The sequence below is a fragment of the Clytia hemisphaerica genome, unplaced genomic scaffold (assembly GCF_902728285.1).
Source record: "Clytia hemisphaerica strain Z4C2 unplaced genomic scaffold, Clytia hemisphaerica genome assembly, whole genome shotgun sequence".
NCBI classification, from domain to species: Eukaryota; Metazoa; Cnidaria; class Hydrozoa; order Leptothecata; family Clytiidae; genus Clytia; species Clytia hemisphaerica.
Genome location: NW_027103962.1, coordinates 851,917 through 879,818, shown reverse-complemented (window position 1 = coordinate 879,818; position 27,902 = coordinate 851,917). Strand labels below are relative to the sequence as shown.

The window sequence follows — 27,902 nt, the reverse complement described above, 5'->3', positions numbered from 1 at the left end:
TACTTCGTAACGGGTGCTACTTCTTCCTCGTTGGGATGACTCATATCATCAAGGGAAGTGTGATTTGTCTATTATGCCAATAATTTCTGGGTAATATGTCTCTGTACAAAAGTGTTTTTACGGTACACGCACGGATAGGGACGGGCGCAAACAAACCAGGAAAAAGACAATGACAACATACCCTCCTAACGGATATCAGGCCTAATATGGACGCAACTGGCGGAACTGTCGAGCTTCAAAATTGTGTCAATTCCAGTTATCTTGGAATCACTTTAGAGAAACAATATGACCAGTCTTTAACAATGAGAAATATGAGAGGAATAAAAGAAGAGGATGACAAATGACTCTTAATTAAGTTGTGGTGTTTGTAATATATTGTGATGATGATACTTTTAAGGAAGGATTTTTAAATACATAGAAATAGGATATCATTAATTCTTTTTACCAGCTATTTAAGTTGTTGCCGTTGGTCTCTGTTAAAGTAGTATCATTTTGTCGGGTTAGTTGGAGCTTCATTTGGTTGGTTGGATGGCTATGTGTTAAGAAGTCCCTGTGCCCAATTTATTTTTCTACATTTTCTTCATCTTTCGTTTGTTTTAAATGGCTGTGGATTTCGAATACGTTTACAATTCTAATGATCCAATGATTCTACTTCTAATGTATGAGATTTTTCTCAATAGAGAGTGTCCTTTTCTAATCAGGGAAAATGTAAGGGCGTATCTCACTGGAGACGCATTTTTAGCCAATTTTACCGGTGGGGTGGGGTTTGAGACATGGATGACTTTGGATGGCGGGAACGCAGAAAAACGGTTTGTTCAAGAAGTTAACAGTTCTCGTCGGCTCGTTATTGAGATTCAATACGGTTTTTGTTGCATCAAGCATATAAGAGAGAGAAGAAAACATTTAACATCGCCTGGTTAAGTGGTTGCGTCACAGATATATTATGTAGTTGATTTTGGTTGCTAAAAGCAAAGAGTGTAGAAGAAAAGAAACTCTTAGAATGCAAGGATGAGAGTGGAAGTGTGCCAAAAATATAAAATTTCAAGGATAATGGTGCATCTCATGATTTTGAAGTATCATTCTGACTTTGTTGTGTCTAGCAGAAAGAACACGTGCTGGTTTGGAATAAATTCGTTTTCTGATGAAATTTTGAATTTTTCTGTTATAATGTTTTTTAAGGGGTTCCGGAGCTTAATTTTTAGGCAGTAATTAAAGGGTAATGAGATCTTAATACGTCTGGAAATAAGGAATGGGCGACGGTACTGCATGTGTGGTCGGAAAAAAACAACAAGCTCACGGGGTTCAAGATTTGATGTTTAAAAATATTAATCTGAAATTATACCTGTTTATAGATTTAATAATAAAAACGAAAATATTTATTACAAAAATTATTTTGACCAAGATTAAAAAGGAAAATAAATAGAATTTGACATGGCATTAGCATTGGCAATATTGAACATTTTACTATTAGGAGCTAAAGATGAGATCAAGATTGTTGAAAATGGAACCATATCGAATTTCGTGGAAAGTGATGTTGCCAGAACCTTCCCTCCAATACAACCACAATATTATGAAATGAAATTACAAATCAAATCCAAACAAATGGTAAGACTCAATTATCTTTGTTTTCCTTGGGGACAAATTTTAGCCACCTTGGGGTAGTCTCGAATTTTTTCTTATATGCAGTGCACTCTCCATAACTCGAACCTCTTTAACTCGACTTGTCATAACTCGAACAAATCCTCGTGTGTGTCCCAGTTATGGAGAATCCACTCTGTAAGACTTATGTAAGAATTGGAGCTTTAAGTCCGATAACCAGTGATATAAAGCTTAACTATTGCTGGCCAAAGGTCGCTTTCTAATTTTATTCAAATTTGTGATTGCCTTGTATTTTTTGTTGCGGAATCCGCCAAAGCTAAAGCTAAAGATTACCAAAAACCTTGCAAAAGAGACATTTCATTTTATATTCAAATCGGTAATTTCTGACATTTTGAAATCTTGTATCATCATCACCCATAACACAAACAACAACTGTGCCCTTAAAATAAACTCATTACTACCCACCACTCCTACGGAAGCTTCAAGACAAATATAATTCTTTTTTACACTGATGATGATGCAGAAAAAGTAGATTTTAGACTTTGCGGTTATTGGAAAAAACTCGCCATTCTATGCTATGCTCACTATAAAAATTGAAGTGCTCACAAAGATCACAGTTTCTAATCATAAGCTCTTGAAGTCAAAAAATTACATTATACAAGTCTGTTTTCTTCTATCTACCGAGAGTGCTCGATGATATCAGAACTTGTCCAAATTAAAAGAAAAAGAGGCTTGGATTTAATATTTAGAACTTTAAGTTTCATGCCGCCCGTATGGACGACGATCATCAGCTAAATAAAAATTACATCATAAACTTTGATGGTTGACTACTTAGAGATATTTTTACCAATTTTCATAACTAGACTAAAAGTAAGCTCGCCAACCCCTTAAAAAGAAATACTTTTTGAAATATTCACAGAAAAGGTCGGACTAGAATGCGTAGGTCGGAAAAATGTATTTAGTACAAGGGGTAGCGAGTGTCAAAACAACTATGTGACGTCAGCGGAATTTAGTGTCACAAACGTGTCAACGAGTGTAATAAAGTTGAGAGAAATTAGCGTTCATTAACAAGAAAGTGATTGATTCAACTTGGGTAGTACGATCATCCAATAAAATGACATAATCCTAGTGTTAAGTGAAGAAATTTCTCTGAAAAAAAGACAAAACAAGTTATATTTTATGTATTTCTCACAGTTTTTCCCGGACGTTTTGGTGTAGTGTGGTTTTCAAAAAACACAGTCTTCAGAGATGACTGAATTCAGAATTTTCAGTTATGGCTGTCTCTTAGACGTTAATTGGACGTCAACAAAGTTAGGTAGAAAAGCTAACAGGGAAACTAGCATTTTGAGCAAAGCAAACGATTGTAACGGAAACGGTCTTCTTTTAAGTAAAAGGACTATAAAAGTTGTTTTGATAAAGTTTCTGTGATTTCTCGACTTCTTAATGCAGTTCCTTTCAATCAAAATATATACATACTGACTTAAAAAATTAGCACCTTCAATTTATCAAAAAAAAAACGGTACCGCTTTTGGTCAAAAACATCCTTAGTAGTATATTTTCCCGACGTTTTAAGTAAACATTATAATGGCATAATTTCACATGCTCCCTGTCTCTCCCTCTGCTACGTCATCATATACGTTTAATTTTTCATCGTGAATACACGTTGAAATTCTCTTGAAAAATAAGGAACTCCAGGCTCGGACCCAAGTTAATGTGCTTTATAAAAAACGTGTATCCATACCTTTCATGCAAAAGTCAGCAGGGCAGCAGACTCGCCTTAGAAACAACTAACAATGGTATCTAAAACAAGCCTATCAAAAAATCCTAGGAAGACAATAATAAACCTCATGAAACTTCAGGTTATTTCAATACAATACAATACGTAGTAAAATATATACTATATTATTCGCATACGTGGGGGCCGTGTTGTCTTTACTGAGATGTTGATCTTTATATAGCTTTGTTTACTTCAAAACAACTTATACTGCATTATAAATTTAATGCGATTTAGGTTCTCAATGGCAAAGAGGAGGAGCTAAGACTGCAGGGAGCTACTAATGTTTACAAGTTATTTCACTTAAGACAAGATGTAGACTTTTAACGAACTTGACTGATTGATAGATTTGTCCCTTATTAATTCTTGGTACGTATAAAGAGGGGGAAATAGGAAGTATTGGAATACCTAGTTCAAAGCTAACGAAACCCATGTTTGATTGATGCAAAAGTGTTAAAAGAAACAAAGGAATATCCTACAAAGTTTATAATCGTTTTTCCCTACTGATACCACTTATCCTACGTATATTATGTTCCGAAAAACGGTGGCAGGAAAGAGCAAAATAGTAGTGACAATTCACAAATAATCAAGGGGGTAATCAACAAATACATTACTCTGATTAAATGGTATGACTTCCTCTAGTTAATTTCATCTTCCTCCCAATTCAAAAGTAATACAGAAATCCGGGTAGACTAGCACCCTGATTTCGCTTTTCCGTGTTCAAATTAAGAATATTTGATATGTGCCGCCCGGATATGTTGCCAATGACGTACTACGGTTTTTTGTCCTTTTATCTGTAAATGGATGTACAGTTTAAAAATGGGAAATTATAGTAAAAAAATAGTGTCATAATTAGTATGTTCAGTAATACCATTCTGACGTCATCATCATAATAAAAGCACCTGTGAAGATTTTTGCATATAGCCCTAGAAACCTGGTATTGTCAGTGTCAAGGAATCAAAAGTGACTAAAATGGTAGAAATCAAAGGGTTGTGTTAACGATGTGAATTTTTGCGTTATTTTAATAGGAGGGAAAGAAAAAAATTGAACCTCAAAACCACAAGGAATAATCCATTGCAGCAAATTTACATTTTAATTACCAATTAGCTATAAAACTGCTTTATTTTACGTGATATAAACTGAGAACATAGAATATGATCAACATAACTGGTAGACTAAAATTAAAGAGCTATAGCCAAACAGATATCTTGAATAAAACATTACAGTATTGAAGCGTCGTACACACTACTGTGTTTTTAATGTTCACTCATATAAAATACTAGATAGAGATACTCTATATTTTAATTTTACCAAACCAAGGTAGCGCCATCTTTGCCATCAAAGTGGATCATTGTGAAGACATTTTTTGCTTCAAATATAGGGGAAGAACACAGCTCTAGTGTTTGATAAAATATATCTGTAACTAGCCATCTCAATAACGAACGGGATCTTCATAAAGCTCTTTCCAAAAACATTAGATTGATTATTCGATCAATATATTACCGTGTCTATACTTACTTATATCAATTAAATGATACACCCAATAATTGAGTGCAAGTTAATGATGGTAGCAATTGCTTCTTTTTCATTTAATTACTCGTTTTTGCAAAAATTAAACTGTTGCAGCTAACGAGCTTTAATCAAGTTAGTTTTACAACAAAGAATTATGTAGTAAGAACTATAGAATGATGTTAACCAACGACTCCCAAGCCCTAGAAATTTATGAAAAAGAATTCTACATGAATATTACTGAAGCTATTACTGAACCCTATGGTACAGTAATTTATCCAAAATTGCTTGATCTAATAACTTTACCTTTAAAGCCACCAATTTAAAACTGCACACTAATCAAGAAGGACTAAGCTGAAATAAATATTGGCTCTGTCTGATTGCAAACTTTCTGTATGTCTATTTCGTCATCTACTTCCATCTATCCATCAAGCATTTTCTCCAATTTATACGTATCACTTATAGGACCTTACATAAATAGTACTTTAAACAAGCTTATCCGTTTCTTCACACAGCTTTATTACACTATCCATCTGGAATCAAGCGATGGAACGATTATGCCGACACCGACCGTCACCATTCCAATAGTCGGACGACTTTCACGTCAATGGATTGGTAAGTTGGTCAATTTCCATTCCCTCACTGCTAAACCTATAAAGATTAGCCCTGGTGTAACCACTGACCGTAAGATAAAATGGGTTACCCAAGTTAAGAGCGGTAGATCTTCTTTTCGTTAGATATTTGGGATGTAGCGCCGTTTGACGTTGGCAAAGTTGAACGAACTGCAGTGGCTTCCTACTCCTTTTTTAAAAATATCTCTGATCGAGTTGGGATTGAGAAAATCCAAGGTTATAAAAAGCTTAGAGTGTATAAATCATGAATCATTCTCCTAATATTTTTTTTAGTCTTCCATATACGGTTTCCATGCACGGGAAGAAAGTCTGGCACAGTTGATATGAAAATGGTTTTCAACTTCTTCACTGATTCAAAACGAAAAGATCATTATAAAAAAGTGAAGTTGACCATGAAAAGACAATGCCAAGCTGGTAAGTGTAGATATAAATTTAGATTTTGAATTTTTCTGTCTGTTGAATGATGCTCCCTTTGGTCCTCGAAATAACTCCTCTTGTACCCTATCATTGTTAAATGTGAAAAGGGCGGAGATTCTAACAATTCTAAGATGAGCAGAGTATGTCACAGAGAAAAATGGCTTTCGCATGCATAGCGTTGGGTGGCCAGTCAACACTATTTCCTGCCAAAAACACAACATTTTTCAAAGAAATCTCGTATTGTCTTTGACTATAAATAGTCATCTTTAGCGAGGTTTCTCTCACGTAAGCTAACCAACTTGAAAAACTGTCCATTTTCAGTTTGTAAGAATAATTTCAGAGACAATTTTGAAATACAGCAGGATATCTAATCTTAGGATATTGTCGATATTGTCAATATCAAATCAAGAATATTTATAAGCATAAAGTTGTAAAAAAAATTATAAAAGCTTTTTAAGGACAACTTCACTAGAGCTGTGTGAATGCTTACTCAACAAATAAAAAACAACTTAAGCTTCTCTTAAAAACGAACTTGAATATCAAACTAAAATGGCTACCACCCACGCCATATCTTAAATACCATTTTGACCAACCAATTTAGCTACTAGTCACGAATATGAATCAACCATGTAGAATTAATGAACATATACTACACACGAAGCACATCTTTCACTTTTTGCACCTTAAACGCTAACTAGTTGGTAAAGACAAAGTTTAGCAAAAAAATAAGTCTGCAAAAAGTGAGGGGACCATGCTCCCCCTGGCGCCCCCGTCGACGGGGCCAATGTTTAGTAGTTGGGATGAGAATTGTAACGTTGATTAAAACGCGACTTTCAGGGACGAGCTTTGATGTTAAATACTTTACAAAAAATATCAGGAGGGGGTCCACGCTTAAATAGCTGCTCACGTACTCTTTATATAAAAAAGGAAACAAAGTCTTATAGTAAAACCACATTTCTGTCAAAAATAGATTATAAAGCAACTCCTCTTCTTAAAGAGATTAAACTAAAGTCCTCCAAAAAAATAAAGCCCTTGCCAATATGCCAATCTTGTCACAAATTTTTTGTCACAGAGTTATTTTTGGGGATATTACGTGTGGTATTTGCCTTGTTTATGACATATTAACATTGATCTCCATCTACTCATGGTTAAGAGATTTCACAGGAAATCTGCAGGCAGATAGCTTATCTAAAGTAGTATGCAACGGAATATAATACCTAGAATATACCTAGAAAAAACACTGTCTCAGTCTCGGGTTTCCATCCGGGAAGGGGTTTCACTTGGCCTGTGAAAAGGATGTTATAACTGCTATTTGTCTCCACCTAATAAAAATTAGTCTGAAATGCAGACTTCAATAGATATACTTCCTATTAGAAACTTTTTTCACTAGAGGATGAGCAGAAGCCTAACTAAAAAACGTCTAATACTAGAGTTGAATTTGTCAAGTCTCTACAGTATCTCATCTATAAAACCACGATTTTAGCAAATCTTAAGTCAACGATACCACTATTTCCTAGCTCAAAAATACCAGTTCATAATATTGATGTAGATTAAAAATATCTTTCTCTCTTCACTAGATCCAATTGAGAATGAAGTTGAGCCCACTGGATGTCAAACAAAATGTGACTTGGAAAATTTCAGGAAGAGATTTTGTTTATCAAGCTTCAGTAAGTATTTTTTAGGACTTGATAACGTTACACAAGCTCTCTAAAACAAATGCAACCCACTTTAAGCGTGAACCCTTTCTTGCTATCATGTGGAAACCACTCTGAAGGAAGGCTGCACGCATCCCCCTGATATGTTTTGATATAGGGGATGTTGATCGTGTATAAGACTCTCGTGTGATAGTTACCTCAAATTTGGGGTAACCTGTTTCAATTTTCTTAAAATGGTTTTTATTAACCTCTAGCTGTTCAAAATTTTAAAGATCTCTCATATAATCAATCAAGCTAATCAAGTTTTTAAAACTCAAAAACACAAAGACGGAGGTAGCTCTCGGAAGGGAATTTTATACACGATACGCAGCCCCTATATCAAAACATGTCAAAGGAGATAGATGCATGCAGCTTACTCTGAAGGGATTAATCTAATTACAATGGAAGGACCTCGAATATACTTCACCAGATAAATCAATTCTAAATATTACTTATTGGGTACTGATTCTTTCTAAAGTTTTAAAAATCATGCATGGGGGGCAGAAAAGCTCGCAACACCAGGCAAAACTCTCGCGTCAGTTTCTATCGCTAGGAATCCTCAAGGCCACCCTATTACCATGGTCAACCAAATTTAGAACTTTATATAAAATGATAAACTTGAAAATGAAATGTGTGCAGATTTTTAAAGCAAATAATAACCTTATCTATTTTTTTTCATGTACAGTTGCTCGCGTGAAGATTGTTCGAGTACCAAACCCAAATGACGCTGAACCATATTACCTTGCCAATATGAAAAGACTATTCAAAAAGCCATTGAGTGAAACTACCAAGCGAAATCAATACATCAAAGCTGTGCAAGTAGCAAGAACATGCGACTGCAAACCATTAGAGCCTAACAAAAAATATTTAGTTTTCGGACGTGAATTCAGATCAAATAAGACATTATATTTTGATGAGTACTCAGTCGGTTATGAAATAAAAACCAAAGAGGAAAAAGAACTGGTCAGGAAATTCCGCAAAATATACCGCACTATATGGTGTCCGAGACTATTAAGGTATATGTTTGGAGGGAATAACCATCATTGAAGGAGCGTGTAAAGAGATAATGGGGTAACTAATAGCAACCAGAAGCTAAACAAACATGGCGGGCTGAATATGTAGACGACCGCATTCGTTACTTTGTGAGTCAAAGGAAGATGTCAATAAGATTTTACTTCGTAGGAGCAGAATTGAAATGATTGCAAAACACTCTTTGAGGAATAATCATTCAAAACAAACTCATATTGGAACCATGAAAGTCTTTTGGAAATTCATGAAGATATATTTGGTGAGGAGGCAATTCGCAATACCTTACAATGACCAGGGCCTGAATAATGGACAGGTTTTACAGGAGAATTCACTTGGAGCAATGCCATGAAAGCCATATTAGAAAAACACATTTAAAAGACTACATCATAAGTATTTAGAATAAAAATATGTAGTTAGTGTAATATTGTATTCGGAAGGCCTGAAGGAGATATTAATTTTTGTGATTCGAGAAAAAAATAACGCTGTTATTGTAAGGTCGTATCAACGGGGTTGTTTTTTGAGAATTATAATTAAATTATATCTGCATTGAAGGCCTTGAAATTCTTTTTTTGTAAATTATTATATTTTTAACACACATTTTTTTACGTTCAAGCTATTTAAACTTTTTATTGAGAAAAATCTTTTACTTAAAATGGGTTACCTAGTCCTTTGGTTAGGCTCTTCCAGAAAAAATTTGAATATGGGGGGATGTACAATATAACATTATTTGGAAATTTACCCCCGGACATTGTGACTTTTGACTCCCCCGGACAGCTGGTATACCCCCCCCCCCCGAACAAGCATCAGTTTACCCCCTGGACATTCAAAATTACCCTCAAACAGAGCAAAGTTACCCTAAAACAAAGCAAGTTTACCCCCCGGACAAGGCAAATTTTGTAGATTTTTCACTCACCCCGGACACTTTATCCTAGACCCCCCATGTACGGACATTTTCTGGAAGAGCCCATTCTACACTTTGATTTAAGAAATGAACAAACAATTATTGACGTTTTTCAAAATCTCAATTAAAGTTGTTGAATTTCAAAGTTAAAACGTGTATTCTAAGGATTTATTAGACCCATTTTGAGCATTAGAAAACAAAGAAAATAATAGAATAATAAACCTTGTTAATTATATTGTTATATTTGTTAATTATTATATTAATAAAACCTTAATTATTGAAGAGAACTCATTTGTATTAGTGTCTGTAATATTATCAAATATCTCTGAAAATTAAACAGAAAAGACTTTCAAAAAGCTGAACCTCATTCTGTCCTTCTTCACTTTCTTCCTTCTGAATCACCTCACCGGAGGCGGGTTTTTTCGCATTGGTCTTCTAATTTCGTTTTGGTTGGGCTAACTACTTTGACGGACATTATTCTTTGATTTCGCTTGACTCGGTCAATTTAGTAATAATCGGGTCTTATCTATTTAAAACAATAGTGTTGCTACAATCAATTTTTTATTAAAATGGTAGCGTTGCTACGATCATTTTTTTGCCGGCGGTCGTTTCAGTGTGATTTCCACACTGTGACCTAGTCCTAATAAACTAATGGTCCTAAAGCTCGCGATCAAATGCAGACGATTAATCTCGCTTTGTCACTAAATCAGCATAAGAGGCGCATTTCTTTTCTCGATCATAAAAAATAATAACACCCTTTCACTGTGGAGTCTCCATAACTCGAGCACGCACGGGGGACAACACAGATTTGTTCGAATCAAGGATACTTTCAGTTATGGAGCAAGGTTAATATAATACATTTTTAACTAAAGGGACCATACAACTTGTTCAAGTTAAGGAGACATTCGAGTTATAGAGGTTCGACTTAAAGAGACTCCACTATACTGATTTTATAAGCATTCCATGAGTTTTCAATAATATAGTGACTTCAGAACTTGTCTTTTTTAATTGATGATCTCTGGGTCTCAAACAGAAGAGACCCTTTCCGGGGATAAAAAAACAAAACTCCGGAGACAGGGCCCACACCATGAAATTGAAAGTGGGGGGGGGGGGCAATGAATATAGAGTCTAAGGAGGCGGAACCAAAAATTTTTACTTTGCAAATTGCAAAAAAGTGGGCTGGGAGTCAGTCTAATTTATCGTGGAAAAGTGTGAGAAATCCATTGAAGAATTGGACAAAAGAACTTAAACAATTTTGATTTCTGTGGGCCATCGGATAATAAGTAGGTAGGGCATATCATAATTTTTTTAACGTAAAAAAATAGTTGTGGCATTTGAGGTATATCAGTTCATTTTGATAGACCATGTTTTTACGAGAAGGTAAAGAGGCGTGAGGAAAGTTTATCGTTTGTAAGAGAACTCAGTTTTCATCACATATAAAGACATGATTTATCCTCAAAAGGAATGAATGAAAGAAGAAAAAAAATTTTCATTTTTTGTCAGAAAAATATAGAAATGGCATTTAAGCACAATTTTAAACAATTTAATATACCAATATAACTGAACCAGTATCAAATATTTGTCCCCTTTTATATGAAACCAAAAAAGAAACATCCTAAGAATATCTTTCCAACGAAACCAATAGGATATTAAAATCTAATTTAGAAAAGAATTACTTAAAAAATGAGCTGAAACCCCATGCTGAAATAAAAGTTATAAAGTACTAAAAATTCACTTACCAGAACTTTGGTCTGAAGTTTCTTTAATATCAAGTTTCAGTATTTATTTTCACCAGCTATACCAATCTAGAGGAAGAATTTGTAAGGAGCTAGAGATAAATCTACTGAACTCTAAATAACTGGAATGGAGGACATCTCCATAGCAATTTTCGTTAAAAAGATAGTCAACTTGTGACTCAAAAATGGTAGTCGCAACTAAGGAACTTGTTGATGATTTCACCTAACCTATAATCACCAATATTAACTAGCAATTAACTCTCTGAAAGGGTCTCAAAATTAAAAATATAAAAAAGCAACTTCCTCGGAGGGTCAGAAAATCTAGTAATTTTGAGCTAAAAATAGGAAAAATAGTCTCTCGAAGGGTCACAAAAACGTTGAAATTCAGTCTCTTAGAGGGTCGATTTTCGAACTTTGGCTCTGTCATCCCCTAAATCTAGTACCCCACCCCCGGGTATTCATTCCAATTTTAATTTTAGGTAGATACGAAGATGGATCTAGGATGTAAGGATCTAAAGATGACACACATGGAAAAAAAACAAAATGATACCTGCTTGTGTGTTTAGCTCAACCTTGCCAAGAATGAAGTTGTCAGCAATATACTTATTAATGTTTAGTTATTACTGAAAAGATAAAAATAAAAGTCTCAATGTCAAAACTTTCAACGCAATGGAGGGCCAAACAAAAGGCATTGCAAACCGAACCATGTGTTACTTGTGGTACAGTATAATCTAAAATTACCTCTGATTAGTAGACAAAATATTTTTTTTGGCTCTTTACTAGTCAAATCCTTAAAAAAAGTCTCAAAAGCCAAAAGGCGGGCACTGAAGTAGCAAACACCTCCATTTAGCGGTCTAAACATTTTTTTGCACGGAGTAGTCTAAATCCTATTTTGCCAATCTAATTTATAGACATCAAGGGTAAAACTAGGAATCCGTTCCACTAATAATGTCCGTCACCCAGCTGGTACACAACGTTTTTTCAACGTTTATACAATGTCCACAACGCCAATAAAACGTTAGATGAACATCGAAACAACGTTGTGTATGGGCACTTAGCGGCTCCACTGTAGTAATACGGCTAATTCCCATACACGTCTCTTTGACAGAACCGTTTACGGAGTCAATTGAAAAAAAAAACACGTTAATATTTCCGGAACGATCTCTAATAAATATAGTTTTTTGATAGAAAATTATACTGTATAAAAATAATCTATATTGTAAAAGCGTATAAAAAAGTCTCGAAAATATATTTTAAAAAAATCTATCAAAAATATAAAATAAAATGTAATTATAGTCATATATATAATAACTTTGAGAAGGAATTAAGCTGGTCCAAAAATTAAACCGTATAAAGGAATCTGTGCAACTAGAAGGAACTATATTATTGGTTTAAAGCTCGCTGGATAGCTCAAATCTTCGCCGCCGCACATTTTAGGCAACACTAGATAGGCGGTTCATTGCTCCATTATTTCTACCAAGCTACTAATATTATCAAATATTTTTTAAAAATGATTATTGTAAGCCCTGATCAATCAATTAAAGATTTTTGAAGTGTTATAAGTCATTGAAATAATTTGAAAACGTTTACTTGAACTTTAAAGCAACATTCGTTACGAGTCAGAAAAACGACTAAAAATTATTCTAAAACTCAAAAAATCATCTTAAAGTATTTTCAAAATTTTTATCAGAATTCTGTTACATCTGTTACATTAAGCAAAGCATGCATCGCCAAATTGTATAGCGTCAATAGCCTCGTATCGGATCCGAACATCTTTTATAGGGAACAAATTCAAATTACCGTCAGTGAATATACGGAAAGTGATTCTCCCTAGTCGTCTCTTGTTTGCCTATGGGGAAAAAGGAAGATTTGAGAGTTTTAGTTTCTTGTTGACTAATAGTAGGGAGCCAACACTTTGGATCCGTAACATATTTCGCGGGACGCAACCGCTGGCCTTTATATACCCTGGACCAAGCTTCTCAATCTCGGCCAAGCAAAATCTTTGATCGGAGTTCTTTGAAAAGTGGTGGCCTAATGGTTGCACTTCTCAATAGCGGTGTAAATGCATCGAGAGCGCTAGATCTACTTTCCCTCGAAAACTTTTGCTGATGTAGCGCCGTTAAACGTTAATTTTTTAACACTGCAATGGCTTCTTTACGGGTACCAATTGAAAAAAACTTCGATCAAAGATGGCGGATATAGTTTTGTCCAGAGATATATATAAGGTCAGTGGACGCAACCGCATGCGACACGTTCGAAAGTAGTCTAGAACGATAACAAAAATAGCGGAAGAAACAAACACCCTACCCTTAAAAATGATTACAGCGATTTTTCAAAAGTCGGAGTTAACAAAAATGATTGTTTTTAATTGGATATTAACTGTCTTATATCAGATAGAGTATAGTCTAGATTTAATATGTGAGAAGAAAACTCTTACCCTCCTGCAGGAATTTGCGATAATCTTGACTTGTGTTCTATCACGTCCATTTATCTCGATCTTATTGTGACCAACAAACGAGAAGTTCTTGATATTGTAGAGTGGTCTGAAACATCTTAACGTCACATCTTGATAACCGTCTGATGCTAACAATCGGACGAAATTTAATTGCGGACGGCGTACTGATGCTTTGACCTGAAAACAAAAAAGTCATAGATTTTTATAAGAATAATTCTATAAAAACGCGAGACCATAATCTAAGAACAAATTGAGAACACTCTAAGCCTCAGATTTCTAAAACGGTAAAGAAAATGATGATTTTAAGCCACTCTTAAGTCGATAAGAAATAAGCGCGCTGCAATCGCACTTTTTGGTTTCAATCCTATGCTATCACATCATCGGTATCTCCATTTTGCATCTTTCTAAGCCAATCTTGAGAAAAGCTTGTAACAGACGAACGGACGAACGAACTAACGAACGAACGGACAATGGTTAATCTATAGGACCTCCAGGTAGGTCCAAAAAAGGTTTCCATAATATTAGCAAAACAAAATAAGAAGAGTACTATCCTGTATTAACAGCGGTAAGAAAAGAGACTTATGTGGTCTCTAAAATAATTTAGAATAATTTCCAGTTAATAGTTTAGAATTTAACCTTCCCACACGAAGCTCCACCTACTTTCGTGGGCCCAGACGAAAGAATGCATCATTTGATATTGATAAGATGTTGATTATAATGATATGAATATTTTAGAATTACACAATGGCTTGAGCTGAATTTATTCTCTATTTTAAAACCACGCCTGAATTTTATTGCATTTCTATGAAACCTTGTCCGGAAAAATCCCTGGCAAAAACAGGTGCTGGGTTTATTCCTTCCCCAGTCCCTCGAAGGGCTTAGTAACAAGAAAAGTATAAATAGTCTACGAAGGTCAGAATTCTCACTCACTAGGGTGCTCTCTAAGGAGTATGAAAACCACGGACAGCAATTAAAACTCTCTCTTAAGGTGGAAAACTATTGGAATATTAACATTCTTTCTTCAATCACTTCAAGCTCTAAGTTGCTTTTTTGGTACAATTTAAACCGGCCTGCACATAGCCGATATTCTCCATACCTAGTCTCCAGGTTCCTTGGTAATAACTGGTTTAAGCGTAAGCGGAAAAGATGTGAAGCTATTTTAAATCATCAACTTGGCAACCTAGCGTAATGAATCATTTGACTTGAAGAAATATCATGTGAAATTGACAATTTGAATTACGCAACATATTTATAACGTATCACATTAAAAAAATTATATTAATATGGCTCCACGGTCTAACCACAATAGTCATTAAAATCGCATCAAAACAAATGTCGAGTTAAGCGAGAGCGTTCGTTCGTGCAACAAACTACCTGTAAAATGGCTTTTATAGCAAAGCAGAGAAGAAAATAATGAGGATAGAAAACCAAGGAATCTAAAAAGGATCATACAAGGACGATAATAATAATTGCCGGGTCTCTTTCCAGATAAACTTAAATGATATTTGTAGTATAGAATTGAACATCAGCGACAAGAAATTTCATTGTTGAAGCAACAGGTTTGTAACTTGATTGCCCCTTCGGGAAGTTACAATGAAAATGAGGTTATTACGAATAACTCCATCGTAAAAAAACGCTAAAACCCACTCAAACTCCCCTGTATCACAGCTCCGGTGGAACCTTTTCCCGCAGTTGGGATAAAAATCCCAATGGGGATAGAAATTCTATCGTTCCAAGCTAAAAAATCCACAGGGGATGGTTTCGGACTGCAATTTTTTGTATTGAATTTTTTACATGGGGATGGAATGAAAGTTAATTTCCAAGTGGAGCTGAAGGGTATTTCCCTACTGGGTACGAAATTTTGGCCAGATTTTCCAGTTTGGCGGGGTTCTCGTGTGACACAGGGGTATATTTGAAAGCTAAACATCTATACCAAGTAGTTTGGCCAATCAACGCATATCTCTCAATAGAAGATAGAAGAATTTGAAATTTATTTGACCCCAGAACACTTTCATAGAAAAATGTACACAAAATCAATTTAATTTATGAAATCAGGACAAAGAGCGAGAATCTAAGGATAATGTTCATCAGAAATATGGACAAGAGTCGTTTTTGAGTGAAGGCTTCCAGACAATTACGTAAGGCAAAATTACTTTCCCGGATATCCTAGATATTACCCAGAAGTCTATGCCTAGCCATGGCTTTAAAGGTAAATGTTCTTTTCTTTTAAAAGCATATATAGATACTGATAAATGTGTTTGAAGAATTAAAGGACTGATAATAGTCTGGCCGAAATACAACAAAATAGGGGTGAACGTAGAAAAAAATTCCGCGTAGACTTTCTTGGTACCGTTGGAAGCGAAATTTTATGTAGATTATCATACTCAGAGCCTCATGATGAGGCCCTTGGGGAAAACTTTTGGTTTTGCCCAAGGGCTTTCGCCTTGCACTTGACCCATTTCATATCATGGATAACACTGTTTAATTGCTTGTGGTTGGGAAATCCCCCCCCCCAGATTTTTGAGACAGGGGTATACATATTTGAGTGTTTTGAAAGACACCTACCATTGCAAGGGTAGCACTTTTCAAGGCATTTTATATCGAAAATGGGTCCTAAGTGTTTTATTTCACCAATTTTTTTCCCCAAAGGCCTCAACGTGAGGCTCTGAGTATGTTAAACCTCGTAAAATTCCGCTTCCAACGATACCAAGAAAGTTTACGCGGAATTTTTTTCCAGGTCAACTTTTATTTCTGCCAGACTATAAGGGAATTGTAAGCATATGCCGAGCCCAGGACAACCAGGAGCAAAGACTTGCTTACAAGAAAAAGACATGTAATTCACGACAAAAGGGCGTTTATCACTTTACCTTCACAAATTTGGACAAGACCATTTCCTGGTGTCTGGTTATGCCAAATTTCCGGAGATGCACCTATAAAACAATGTCAAGAAAAACAAATCAAAAAAAATGTTTGATTGAAATTAACCGAATAATTTTAAGATGATTAATTGGATGATTGAATGATGGGTGTCAAAGATTTCCTAATAAAGAATTTTGATAGCCACTGAAGTAATGAATTAAGCAAATAAAATGCTATTCTAAAATGCGCCGTCTCATAATCGATTCTAGACGCTCTTTGACAAGTCAGACAAGTCGGACAAGTGACATTCTTTCTTTGGTTTGCAAATGTCAAACAAATCAATTAAAAAATGAAGAAAACAATGAAAATAGATTCTTTCGGTTATATCGGTATACTATGGAAGGAGAAGGGATGTAGAGTGAAGTGTCTACAAAATAAAAGTTCGAGGAATTTTAGACAATCTGTGTCGAGCCTCGAGGATACCAAAAACCAAAAACCGACCAAGAAATTAGATTCGATAGAAAAGATAGTTAAAAATATATATACCGTTTTGGGTTGAGGCTTTATACAAGTGTAGCCAGCATCTCCTTTGAAAAGACATTTCGTTTCAAAAGCATCCCAAGCACAACCTCGATTTGGATCGATCCAATAATGACCTAAAACGAGAAGAGTAACAATAACGTAATCCCTATTCTACTGTCATCGAGGACATCCTTCACAGTTGACTCTTGCTAATTCGAACTCGAAAAGGGAATATTATTTGTTCGAATTAGCGAGAGATCGAAAGTATATTAAAACGGTTTATCCTTGACCTGGACCGAGAATAAGTTCGAATTATAGAAAGATTCGAATAATAGTAGTTCGAATAAGCGAGAGTCTACTGTATATATCTGAAGGAAATAGGGAGAAACCTGGAAAAAGCCATTAGAAAAAGCTTTAATTTTATTTCAAGGGAGAGATTAGACATCAGGACTCAATGTAAAAGCCAAATTCCCAAAAAATGAGGCCATTTTTCCTCAAAAAGGAGTCACAAACAAAGGGAATTTGATTTGGCAGTTGCATGAATCGTGCATGGATGTAATGAATAAATTTGGCAGATTTCAAGTGAATCCGCAAAAGTTTCTTCCCGCCAAATTTTTTCCCTTGGTAGTTATAAAACTAGGCATAACTTCTCACCATTTTGAATATCATTTCGATTATCCAATAGTTCTTGACAATTCAATGCAGAATTATCGCGTGTACCACGTGGATATTGCAAATCATCGACTTCTTCTCTGAGGTAAGATAAATAGTCCCCTGCAACTGCTCGCTAAAATCAAAAGATTTAGGACTGATGATAAACGCTAGTGGGCGGGAGACAAGAAATTGACACAGAGTGAGCCTTCCACCTTATTATATGTATTCTAAAGTATATTTCAGGAATGCTATATACAAGTGTGGTAGAACATATTGGGATCACTCCTAGAAGGGACCCGGGGCTTGTCTAAGACAGTTATGCAAGTTGTATTGTATTAGATTAGATGTAATAGAATGTTTTCTACATCTGCAAGCCAAGTGGAAGTCAGCCATAAAATCATTATGGGGTAAATAAAAAACTTACGTAGAACTGGTTAGGATTCTCCTTGTAATAATCTCTCCATGAGCTGCTTGGCTAAAACATTCAAACGTGAACATTAGTCAAGCTAGCAAAGCGGCCGTAGCATGAAGCTAGAGCATCCTGCTACGGAGCGCAAGGTTGTGGGTTCGATCCCCAGCCGGGTCACATCTATGCTTAGCAACTTAAGAGGCGGATCAAGGGTAAAAATAGAAATCCAGGAAAAGGAGTGGCGCCCTCCCCTACCTTCGGGTAAACAGCTAGAGAAAAAGCCTTTGGGTCACCCTCGACTGCGGTCGCAAACTTACTTACAAACTAGCAAAGGGTATTCTTAATTGTAAGGCTTTTCACAGACACGTGGAAATAAACTTCTTTGATTTTTAGAGTACACCTTTTTAAGAGATGGCTTGGAGTTTTTACAAGAAGCTTAATTGATTGGTTATTTTTAAACAAAAGGGATGACGCGTTCTTTATAAAAAGTAATAAAATCGTTTGTCTCAACATTTAACGACCAACAGAGTCATCAAAGAACTTGTAAAAACTCCAGCTTGACCCCTTTTTAAACGTTATGGTAAACGGAGTCATTTATGTCTAATACAGTAATACGGGTGTTATACGATAATAAGAGCATTGTAATGGGATAGTATGAGTTTGTATAAACTACAACTTGTTGTCTAGCATGCTAAAATAGCCTTATGGAGATTTTATGTATCTTGATTATCATCAATGTTTTGGATCCTGACTGAGTAAAACGGCGAGCAAGCTCTTTAGACTTCCCCTATCTTGCAGGTTATTGTCAATTGTTTCAGTTGCTAGAGTTAGATAAATAAACTCGCTATTGTTCGTCTAAAATTTTAACTAGCCTGTACCACCCCGAAAAATCTTGGGTGTTTTCACTAGCTACACTAACTGCTCACAGATTTCCCGTGGAAGTGTATACAGTTTTGAAGTCGACTAGTCCAACATGTTGTTTTCCAATTTACTTTAGATTTTCGAACGTTTGAATTTCAAAACATTCAAGTTGTGCTGTTGACGACCAGAATTGAAAACAAGATGGCGGACTAGTCAGCTCTTAAATCTAGACACCCTTCCTCGATGAACGGGTAGCCCGATCCAGTCAAATAGTTAGAGAACAGTGCTTACAATCAAACTTTCAATTGGCGGGGCACCTCGAGGACCTGGTGGCCCAGGTTGCCCTCGGTTTCCTCTCTGTCCTTGGAAGCCTGGTTGGCCCTAAAGAGGTTAAAAAAGAATATGAAATAATGAAAGAGGAATAGAATATCTTCAATAAAATCTCATACATATCCCCTATAACGAAAAAGAAAACAAAGTGATTATAAATTTGAGATCAAGCTTAATGCTAATATGATTTCTAAATATTTTTTGTATTAAGAGTTTTGGCATTCAACTAATATAATCATTAATTTACCTCTTCGCCTCGAATTCCCTGAAATTGATAGAAAAAGAAAGTTAAATTCATTGCAACAAAATTATAAAAAAATATTTAATAGTAACTTTATTTTACGATGACCAGTAAGACTATCTTAAACAATTATTTTGATATAAATCAGTCATTCACACTCGAGATTCTAATCTACAAAATTCAAAATTTAGAACTTTAAAAAGCTTTTTATATAAACAAAATCTACATACTGCAATTCCTTTGAATCCCTGAAAAGACAAGAAAATTCATTTTAGTAACAAGCCATGGATGGTACAATCGCTGCCGACTGCATAGGCTGCACCTATCCCCTCTGATATGTTTTGATCTAAGGGATGCGTATCATCCCCATTCCGTCCGAGAGTAGTTACCCCGTCTTTGTGTTTTTGAGTTTTAGAAACTTGATTAGCTTAATTAGTAAGTTTTGTATGAGAGAGATTTCATAAATTTTAATTAAAACTTTGAATGGCTAGAAGTTAATACAATCATTGGATTTCTGAAGTTTTTTAAGAAAATTGAAACAGGTTACCCCAAAATTGGGGTAACTCTCGGACGGGAATTTCATACACGATACGCATCTTCTGTATCAAAATCAATTCTGGTGATACGCGCAGCCTAGACACATTAAGGCACTCGTCCTTTGGGCAACGTTAAATTTAAGACAGTAGCACCCTCTCCCCCGGACAAAGTTCATAGGTAGTAATTTCACTTGGTCGGTCTATATCTTACTCCAAAACATTATATTGGACAGGTGACGTTTACCTCTGCATTTGTGAAGGGGTGTCACCCCGATAATGATCTTACCTACCTTGATAATACTCCCCCTAACTTTAAAGATCCGATTCTCAAAGGTTTTCGCGAGGGGGTTGGTAATTGTACCTCTAAATCCTAAAATAATACAACTATATACTAAAAACCGACTATTAGAACAAAATAAATGAATTTTTTTGACTGTTGGGGGGGGGGCACTCGTGAATAATAAAATAGTCACCTTTTCTCCCTCTTCCCCAGGTAAACCATCATCACCATGGTAACCTTTGACTCCCTGAAAACATCAAACAATCATAAGTTAACAAAAACAACTCCTGTGCACCTAACGCAACAATGGCGAATTTTGGTTATTTTCTCATTTTTCGAAATTTGGACGATCTGGTCGAATATTTCAAATCGACTCCACAAACTTTCAGGCTATATTTTGAGCCTTATTATACCATTTTTAAACTTCTAGATCCTCAGATCCTAAGGCTCTAAAATTTTAAGTCTAGCGTTAAAACCCATAGTTTTAAAACTCTACACCTCAAACCTAAGTTAGAGCATGGTTAGAGCGTTTCCAAATCGTATGTGGCTAAAAGATTTAGTGGAAACTTCCCTTTTTTTCTTAAATATTACGACTTTGATGGTAATCAACCAGCGATAAAGGTTTTCGTACGAGATAAGTTTTCAGTTAGTTTCAAGGTAGGAACTTTTGCAAAAGTAAGAAATGAAGCCAAAAGCACGCGGTATTTTTTTCATCCATGATAAATTGACATTTTAATCCTGTTTTAATTTTAAAGGATCCATAAAAATAAGAGAAAAATATGTAAAAGTGTAAAACTTGAAACAGACTTTTATACTTGTCCTTTTTTCAGTCGAGGGAGAGAATTTGGTTTTTACTCCTTCCCTTATTCTTTTCCAGCTTTTAAAAATAAATTCGTACTTACAGTCCGTCCAAGGAAACCACGTGGTCCGGGCATTCCTGACGCCCCATAATCACCCTAAGACGAAACAAAGAGAAAATAATTCTGCTTAGAATGGTAAAGATACCGTCCCTGGGGGGTTAGTAGTGTTGGTGGATGAGGGGTATGTGCCGGTTGAACCTCCAAAAACCGATCCTTAGAGAGACTGATTTGTGCTGAAAAGGTGAACCTTAGAGAGACTTTTTCAAAATAAATTTCCAAAAAATCATGAATTTTTCGACCCTTAGAGAGACTGATTTAAATTTTTCTGTTTTTTTCGACCCTTAGAGAAACTTTGAAAGGCTCTTTGAAGGTGAAGAAACCGACCCTTACCGTCCGCACATACCCAGCAACCACCATTTTTGCCTAAGTACCCCTCCCCCGGGATACCGTCGTTTTGCATAAGCTTCCCATTCACACACTAAGGTTCTTCTTACTTTACCGAAACTCATCCAAATTTTTTCCCGGGATAACCGGCATGAGATTGGAAAGGGTTTGTTTCGGTACGGAAAAGTTGCGTTTACTCACGAAACTGTCTAACTCTCCGGAGTTTATTTTTCAACTACCCGAAGTTCTGGTCTTTTTCCGCTGGAAAAGTGACAAATGAATCTTAATGCGGAAATGGGAATCTTATGCAAACGACGGTAGGTGACAAATTAACCGTGCATTTGCGACATTAGGGCAACAGGTGTTGCTTATACAGTTCTTAGAATAGTGCTTTCGATAATTTGAATAATGTTGAGGAGTTAGAAGTTTTTTTTTTCAGTGTTGTCCAACCTAATCAAATAACACTCTAACCACAATCTGATAATCTAAATGGGCTCTTCCAGGAATTTTCAGTACCCCATGTTTAAGATATGCATTTTTCGAGTTTCACAGCCCCCTAGATGGCCTCTGGATATCCGATCTGAAACAGTGGATATAGGAGGGTTGAGGATATCTATGCTTTTAACCTTGTACCCCCGGGATATCCTTCCAACTCATAAGGTCCTACCCCCTAACCTTTTTGTGGCGAACGATCAACAATTTTACTTACATTTGGGCCTGGGACACCTTTAGCGCCAACATCACCTTTGAAGCCAATTACACCCTAAAGATTTTATGATGAAAGTGAAAATTGAAAATTTAATCTTAATTTAATTTCTTGACGTCTCGGTGTCTTCTTTACACCATGATCACAAGTATAGTAAAAAAATTCTAATTGAATTTCAATTTACAATCATTCAAGAAAATCAAGAAATAAAAAAAAACATACCCTATAGAGAAATCCAGATCTATTCCCGTAAATTCGCAAAATAATCTTACAAAATACAAATACAAATACAATTCTTTATCTTAAATTCTGAACGAGAAAATCATAGTAAGACTTTATTACCTTTTCACCTGGCATTCCTTTGGTTCCTTCGGGTCCAAAGTCTCCTGTTTCACCCTGAAAAGAAAAGAATTCTCAATTTTGAAAACGTAGAAACTTTTATATCGATTTCACATAAGATAATGCCTTTTTCCAAGAATTCTGGAGATCCATCAAACATACAGGCTGCACGCACCCCTTCTAATATGTTTTCATATAAGGGATGATAATCGTGCATAAAATTCCCGTCCTAGAGTTACCCCAAATTTGGGGTAGCTTGTTTCAACTTTCTCAAAAAGGTTCAGAAATGATTGTATTAACTCCTAGCCATTGAAAGTTTTATTCAACCAGTTTCAACTTTCTCAAAAAGGTTCAGAAATGATTGTATTAACTCCTAGCGATTGAAAGTTTTAATTCAAATGAAATGAAATTTAAAGATCTCTCATATTAAACATTAGTTGTCTAATCAAGCTAATCGATTTTCTAAAACTCAAAAGCACAAAGATGGGGGGTAACTCTCGAACGAGAATTTTATACACGATGCTCGTTACCTATATCAAAACATATCAGGGGGATGCGTGGAGCTTATCCAACATAGGGAGAAACATTTCCAGAGCGTTCCAGAGGAACAGAAGAATAACCTTTAGAATAGAAATGTATTCATCACCTGTGGACCTGGTGAACCATATCCACCGCGACCTTGGCCTGGTGGCCCAGTATCACCCTGAAGCAAAAAATCAGATCAGCGGGTAACACATTTATTTGTTTTAGAAGGAGGCCAGCACTTAGGTTACGTGGCATCTTTTGCGTGGCACAACCCGCACGTTTAGTTCGAAGGAAGAAGGAATGGGTGCGCAAATTAGGTCTTAATTTTTTATGGCTCAAGATAGACGTTACAGGCAAAACTGATAAACAAGCTCTACCACGGTTGCCTCTTTAATGTGATCATGTTTAAAAAGATTAAAAGGGACCAACGGTACTTGAAATTGCTTTGAAATTTCGCACAGAAACTCTGAAAATTCTGACAGATTAAGTAGGAAAAGGCACCAGAGATCTCACTATGATGTTAGATACAGTCGTCAGTGACACTTTATGGGTGTACATTCTTTTTATAAGAACGTCAAAAATTATTTATATGTTTTTAACTTTTTGAGTTTTATGCCTAAAAAATGTTCTGAAAATGTTCTTATTTCACCGTTTGTAAGAGTATTTTTGTGCAATTATCTAAGAAATCGGGTGTGTTCGATCCTGTAAAGCCTTAAATTGTTCTTAACTTATTCTTAATATTCTGGCCATGGAAGCCTCATATAGTTTGTTCTTATTCAATAAAAAAACGTGTATTGAAGAATATCCATACCTCTGCACCTCGATCACCTTGTACACCAGGGCTTCCTTTAGCTCCTTTCATTCCCTGAGAAAATGAAGAAAACTTGTTAAAAATGAATATCATTAACATATCATGCTGAGCCAAGTCACCCATATATACATATATTTGTAGTTATTTCAATATTCTTTAATTCATGATATTCATGACGTAATGTTTTCTACGGAAATACCCCAGTTTTAGCCAGCAGTGGCAAATTTAAACTAGACAAAACTTGTATAAAATTTGCCACTACTGGCAAAAACCGGGGTCTTTCCGTAGAAAAAATTACGTCATGAATATCATGAATTTGCTCTGTAAAGGGCTTTAGAATTCGCTCACTTTATGTGTGCACTTTTTTCTATCATGTGAAAGCCATGTCATCAAATAAGACTTATTCACTTGAGAGTGTAGTTTCTACATGATAACAAAAAGAGTGTACACTTAAACCGAATCAACAATTTTAGTGATCTCCAAAAGTTCGTGCCTATTCTTGCATTTTGACCAAAACTGAGATATACTTATTAAGTCATTCTCACTAGTAAGCTAATAAGCACGTGTTGGTACTGTTTATTATGTGATTAATTAGAATCTAGAAATCGAATCAGAAAAATAATTCATTAAAATGTGCACAACTCATTCTTGAACAGATCGAAATAATGTTTCAAATTAATAATAAGCCCTCACCATCATGCCAGGAGTTCCAGGTTTTCCGGATGTACCCCTGCGTCCGGAATCTCCTTGTCGTCCATTAGGGCCCGGACCTCCGTCTGTTCCTGCTATTCCTTTTTCACCCTAGTGAATAAATGAATGAATCAATTATTAAATGAAATCAAAGAGTTGATTTGGGAGTCTACGAAATGAGCAGTTAGTAAAATTAAAAAAAACAACTTCTCTCCGGGGGGGATTTTTACAATTTTAGGACCCTTTTTGATGGTTAGGGAGTCTCACCCGGTTTGTGGCACGGACGAGGTGTAACTTACATGTATTCCAATCGGTCCAAATGGTCCATCGTTTCCATCTTTTCCAGGTGGTCCCTAAAAAGGTAAACAAACGTTTGGATTAACAGTTGAACTAAAGCACTAAAAAGAATTTTTTACATACATTTTCGATATTCTTTCTTTTTCTGAAGTATCGTTTACAAATTATTATCATGAAGGCGACCTATAGAGAATTATATTTCAGTATAGTGGGGAAGGGGTTCTTCTTTAATAAACCCCTGCTCCCACCTTGAAAATGTCAGTCTCGCAAGGTTATGAATTATTTTAACCTTTGGAAGCATAGAGTCCTTTGATTGCCACTGAAAAGACATTAAAATTAGAAAAATACTGACCATGGGCCCAGTGACACCATCTTCAGCGCCAGTACCAGGGGTCCCTGCTTCCCCTTCTTCACCACGGGGTCCACGGGGACCTGGTCTTCCATCATCACCAGTTTGACCCTAAAATGATATTTTTAACTCCAAATAATTCAAATTATCAGAAAGCAAAGTCTCTAGGCCTAGCGTTTATAAATAAAATACTCGTTAAAATTGACATGATCAAAATATCAAGTAATTTTAGTTTGAAAATAATACACTCAAGGTAATTTGTCCCTAGATGATATTAAAAACAGAAAAGTTAATTTGGAAATGCTTTCCTACTAAAGTTGATAAAAAAGATAAAATTGTAATTTTTAAATTGTTACCATGACACCAATATCTCCAATGATACCCATTTCACCAGTAGGACCTCTTTCACCCTACCAATAAGAAAGAGACTCACAGCAATTGCATCTAACAGTTAAACCAAATAAAGTAACTGAAAATTTCTCTAAAAGTATCTAAATTACTAAGAAAACTGTACCAGAGTCGCTTGAAAACCTTTGAAATTCGATATAACACACATACGGGACAAATTTAACACGGTAAGTAGAAATTCACCAGGAGAAAATTTTTTTCAACTTTGAGAGCTCACTGACAACAAGAATACTGAAATCTTTCGAATAGACACCCCTCCTAAAAACCAAAAATTTTAATAAACTCGTTCGAATTAACAAGGCAAATTGATATTATGGAATTTTTATGGATAATATTTTTATGGTCTATGTACCTGTTTACCAGTATCACCATTATCTCCCCATTCTCCTGCTTGTCCATCTTCACCCTAAATGAACGAAAAATTATCAGTATTTCCACTAGCAAGTCATGCATTAAACACCACTATCTTTTTTATGTTCAAGTGTATTTTCGGTTCTTTTAAATATAGAAAATCTTGAAATTTTTTTTGTGATTATACTTGCGTCTTAAATCCAGCAAGCGTAAACTCACTCTTATTCCTGCCTCTCCTTTTCTTCCACGTGGCCCTCGATCTCCTGGATCTCCCTGGAGAAAAGAAGAAAAACACAACAATGAAGGAAATGAACTGACAGACAAATCAGCCGGGAATTGGAGGCTTTTTGGATTAGACGCGATGATTTGCGATGATTTGTGATGCCTTGATGTCAATTCGATATTTAAATGCAAAAGCACTAGAGATTTAAAATACTTAAAAGTATCGTAATAAAATTTGAAGAGATTAAAAAAGCTATAAAGAATAGTTAGAAAAGTCATACCTTATACCCTTTGACACCTATCAGACCAGGTAATCCAGGATTACCACGCGGCCCTGGTTCACCTCGAGAACCTGGTAATCCTGCAAGTCCTGGGAATCCTTTCTCACCCTGGAAAAAGATGACATTGAAATAAATATAGCTTGCTTAGAATCTCGAATGTCAAATTCCATTATATAACTGAATTGACAAAAAAATATGAGTGTAAATAGCAAATAACTACCCCGATCCATGAAACAGAGAATAACGGTTCTCTTTAGAGGGAAGCACACATTATAAATTTTAGAACATCTATGTCAAAAGGCCTCTGAGTTTAATCAAAAAACACTTTTAAAAAGATCATAGAGAAATACGGTATGCAACCACTCTTTTTAGCAGTTGATTAGAAGACTATGAGCCTTGGAAAACATGTTTTCTTACATTTGTTCCTGGTATTCCCCTGGATCCCATGGCTCCATAGATTCCTGGTGGACCCTGAAACAAATAAAACAAAAATATCGTTTATCAGTCAACCTTAGAGACAAGTAAAGTTATATAGAACAAGGCGCCCAAGGGCGTGAAGGCCCAGCTAAAAAAAATCTGTAATAGAGACAAAATACAAGGATACTTGCGCAAAATTATGATTTTTCTATAATTTCCGCTTTTGTTTTATCTTATGACTTACAGTAGATTGATTAAAACGAATTGATTGATTAATCTTAAAACGAATTTTTCAGTTATTCGAAGTAAATTCTTATCCCCCTTGGGGCTTCGAATAACCGGGAGTCTACTGTTTTTTTTTTCACATTGTAGGGATCGATGATCAAACAACTGGACGACCCAATTTGCATTCCCAAGGGGCTGTGTAAGGAGTAAGAGTTCCTGAATATGTAAATATCAATAGCAGTTTTTAACATGAAATATATATAGACATTGTCACTTTTTAATGTTACTAAAAAAATGTTCCTTCACTATTTCACCCCACCCCCCTTTTTTTGCAGGGAAAATTGTACCCTTCGTTTGCAAAATTGATTATCACTTTGTAAAGATAGTAAAAAAATCTCCCGTCACTATTTCACAAGTAGTCTGATATGGAGAGTTCTACCATGACCACAGACAAAGAAAGTTTTGAAGTTTTGCTTGAAATAGAAGAGTTGACTACTAAATGACAATAAATTGAGCGGAGATCATATTGCCTTGTCCCGTTAAAGTTGCCGATTGAACTACGGGATGCTTCGATTGGTATCATGTTTTGAAAAGGGGAA

General features: G+C 35.6%; 3 protein-coding genes across 3 annotated transcripts in view; 1 reads left to right on the top strand and 2 right to left on the bottom strand.

Moving 5' to 3' along the window:
- LOC136810230 (protein shifted-like) overlaps nt 1–9,663 on the top strand; it is a 28,606-nt gene extending 18,943 nt beyond the window's left edge. Inside the window, exons 2-6 of the mRNA XM_067066799.1 lie at nt 1,472–1,605; nt 5,398–5,497; nt 5,788–5,928; nt 7,509–7,598; nt 8,311–9,663. Of these exons, the coding sequence (XP_066922900.1) occupies nt 1,472–1,605; nt 5,398–5,497; nt 5,788–5,928; nt 7,509–7,598; nt 8,311–8,672 (827 nt within the window). The 3' untranslated portion in view covers nt 8,673–9,663. The remainder of the gene's footprint in view (nt 1–1,471; nt 1,606–5,397; nt 5,498–5,787; nt 5,929–7,508; nt 7,599–8,310) is intronic.
- A 3,339-nt stretch (nt 9,664–13,002) lies between these two features.
- On the bottom strand, nt 13,003–27,886 carry LOC136810327 (collagen alpha-1(II) chain-like). The gene is made up of 24 exons (XM_067066885.1): nt 27,743–27,886; nt 27,079–27,132; nt 26,662–26,769; nt 26,378–26,431; nt 26,160–26,213; nt 25,756–25,809; nt 25,403–25,510; nt 25,053–25,106; nt 24,757–24,864; nt 24,064–24,117; nt 23,374–23,430; nt 22,731–22,784; nt 22,392–22,445; nt 21,341–21,394; nt 20,632–20,685; nt 19,853–19,870; nt 19,629–19,646; nt 19,343–19,432; nt 18,206–18,256; nt 17,782–17,914; nt 17,152–17,261; nt 16,614–16,676; nt 13,729–13,923; nt 13,003–13,140 (listed from the first exon to the last, which is right to left on the bottom strand). Exons 1-24 carry the CDS (start codon nt 27,884–27,886, stop codon nt 13,003–13,005), a joined length of 1,881 nt encoding a protein of 626 aa, XP_066922986.1.
- Nucleotides 13,003–27,902, bottom strand: part of LOC136810325 (collagen alpha-1(II) chain-like) — an 85,015-nt gene continuing 70,115 nt past the window's right edge. The window contains exons 45-67 of the mRNA XM_067066883.1: nt 27,079–27,132; nt 26,662–26,769; nt 26,378–26,431; nt 26,160–26,213; nt 25,756–25,809; nt 25,403–25,510; nt 25,053–25,106; nt 24,757–24,864; nt 24,064–24,117; nt 23,374–23,430; nt 22,731–22,784; nt 22,392–22,445; nt 21,341–21,394; nt 20,632–20,685; nt 19,853–19,870; nt 19,629–19,646; nt 19,343–19,432; nt 18,206–18,256; nt 17,782–17,914; nt 17,152–17,261; nt 16,614–16,676; nt 13,729–13,923; nt 13,003–13,140 (exon numbers count right to left, since the gene is read on the bottom strand). Coding sequence (XP_066922984.1) covers nt 13,003–13,140; nt 13,729–13,923; nt 16,614–16,676; nt 17,152–17,261; nt 17,782–17,914; nt 18,206–18,256; nt 19,343–19,432; nt 19,629–19,646; nt 19,853–19,870; nt 20,632–20,685; nt 21,341–21,394; nt 22,392–22,445; nt 22,731–22,784; nt 23,374–23,430; nt 24,064–24,117; nt 24,757–24,864; nt 25,053–25,106; nt 25,403–25,510; nt 25,756–25,809; nt 26,160–26,213; nt 26,378–26,431; nt 26,662–26,769; nt 27,079–27,132 — 1,737 coding nt within the window. The remainder of the gene's footprint in view (nt 13,141–13,728; nt 13,924–16,613; nt 16,677–17,151; nt 17,262–17,781; nt 17,915–18,205; nt 18,257–19,342; nt 19,433–19,628; nt 19,647–19,852; nt 19,871–20,631; nt 20,686–21,340; nt 21,395–22,391; nt 22,446–22,730; nt 22,785–23,373; nt 23,431–24,063; nt 24,118–24,756; nt 24,865–25,052; nt 25,107–25,402; nt 25,511–25,755; nt 25,810–26,159; nt 26,214–26,377; nt 26,432–26,661; nt 26,770–27,078; nt 27,133–27,902) is intronic.

Excerpts from the sequence above, each read along its gene's own strand:
- LOC136810327 (XM_067066885.1), bottom strand. The coding sequence starts at position 27,886 with ATGATACCAATCGAAGCATCCCGTAGTTCAATCGGCAACTTTAACGGG. Across the intron at positions 25,107-25,402 it reads ATGGTGTCACTGGGCCCATG|GGACCACCTGGAAAAGATGG; the intron begins GTCAGTATTTTT and ends TTACCTTTTTAG. Across the intron at positions 22,446-22,730 it reads AAGGAATGCCAGGTGAAAAG|GGTGTAATTGGCTTCAAAGG; the intron begins GTAATAAAGTCT and ends TAAAATCTTTAG.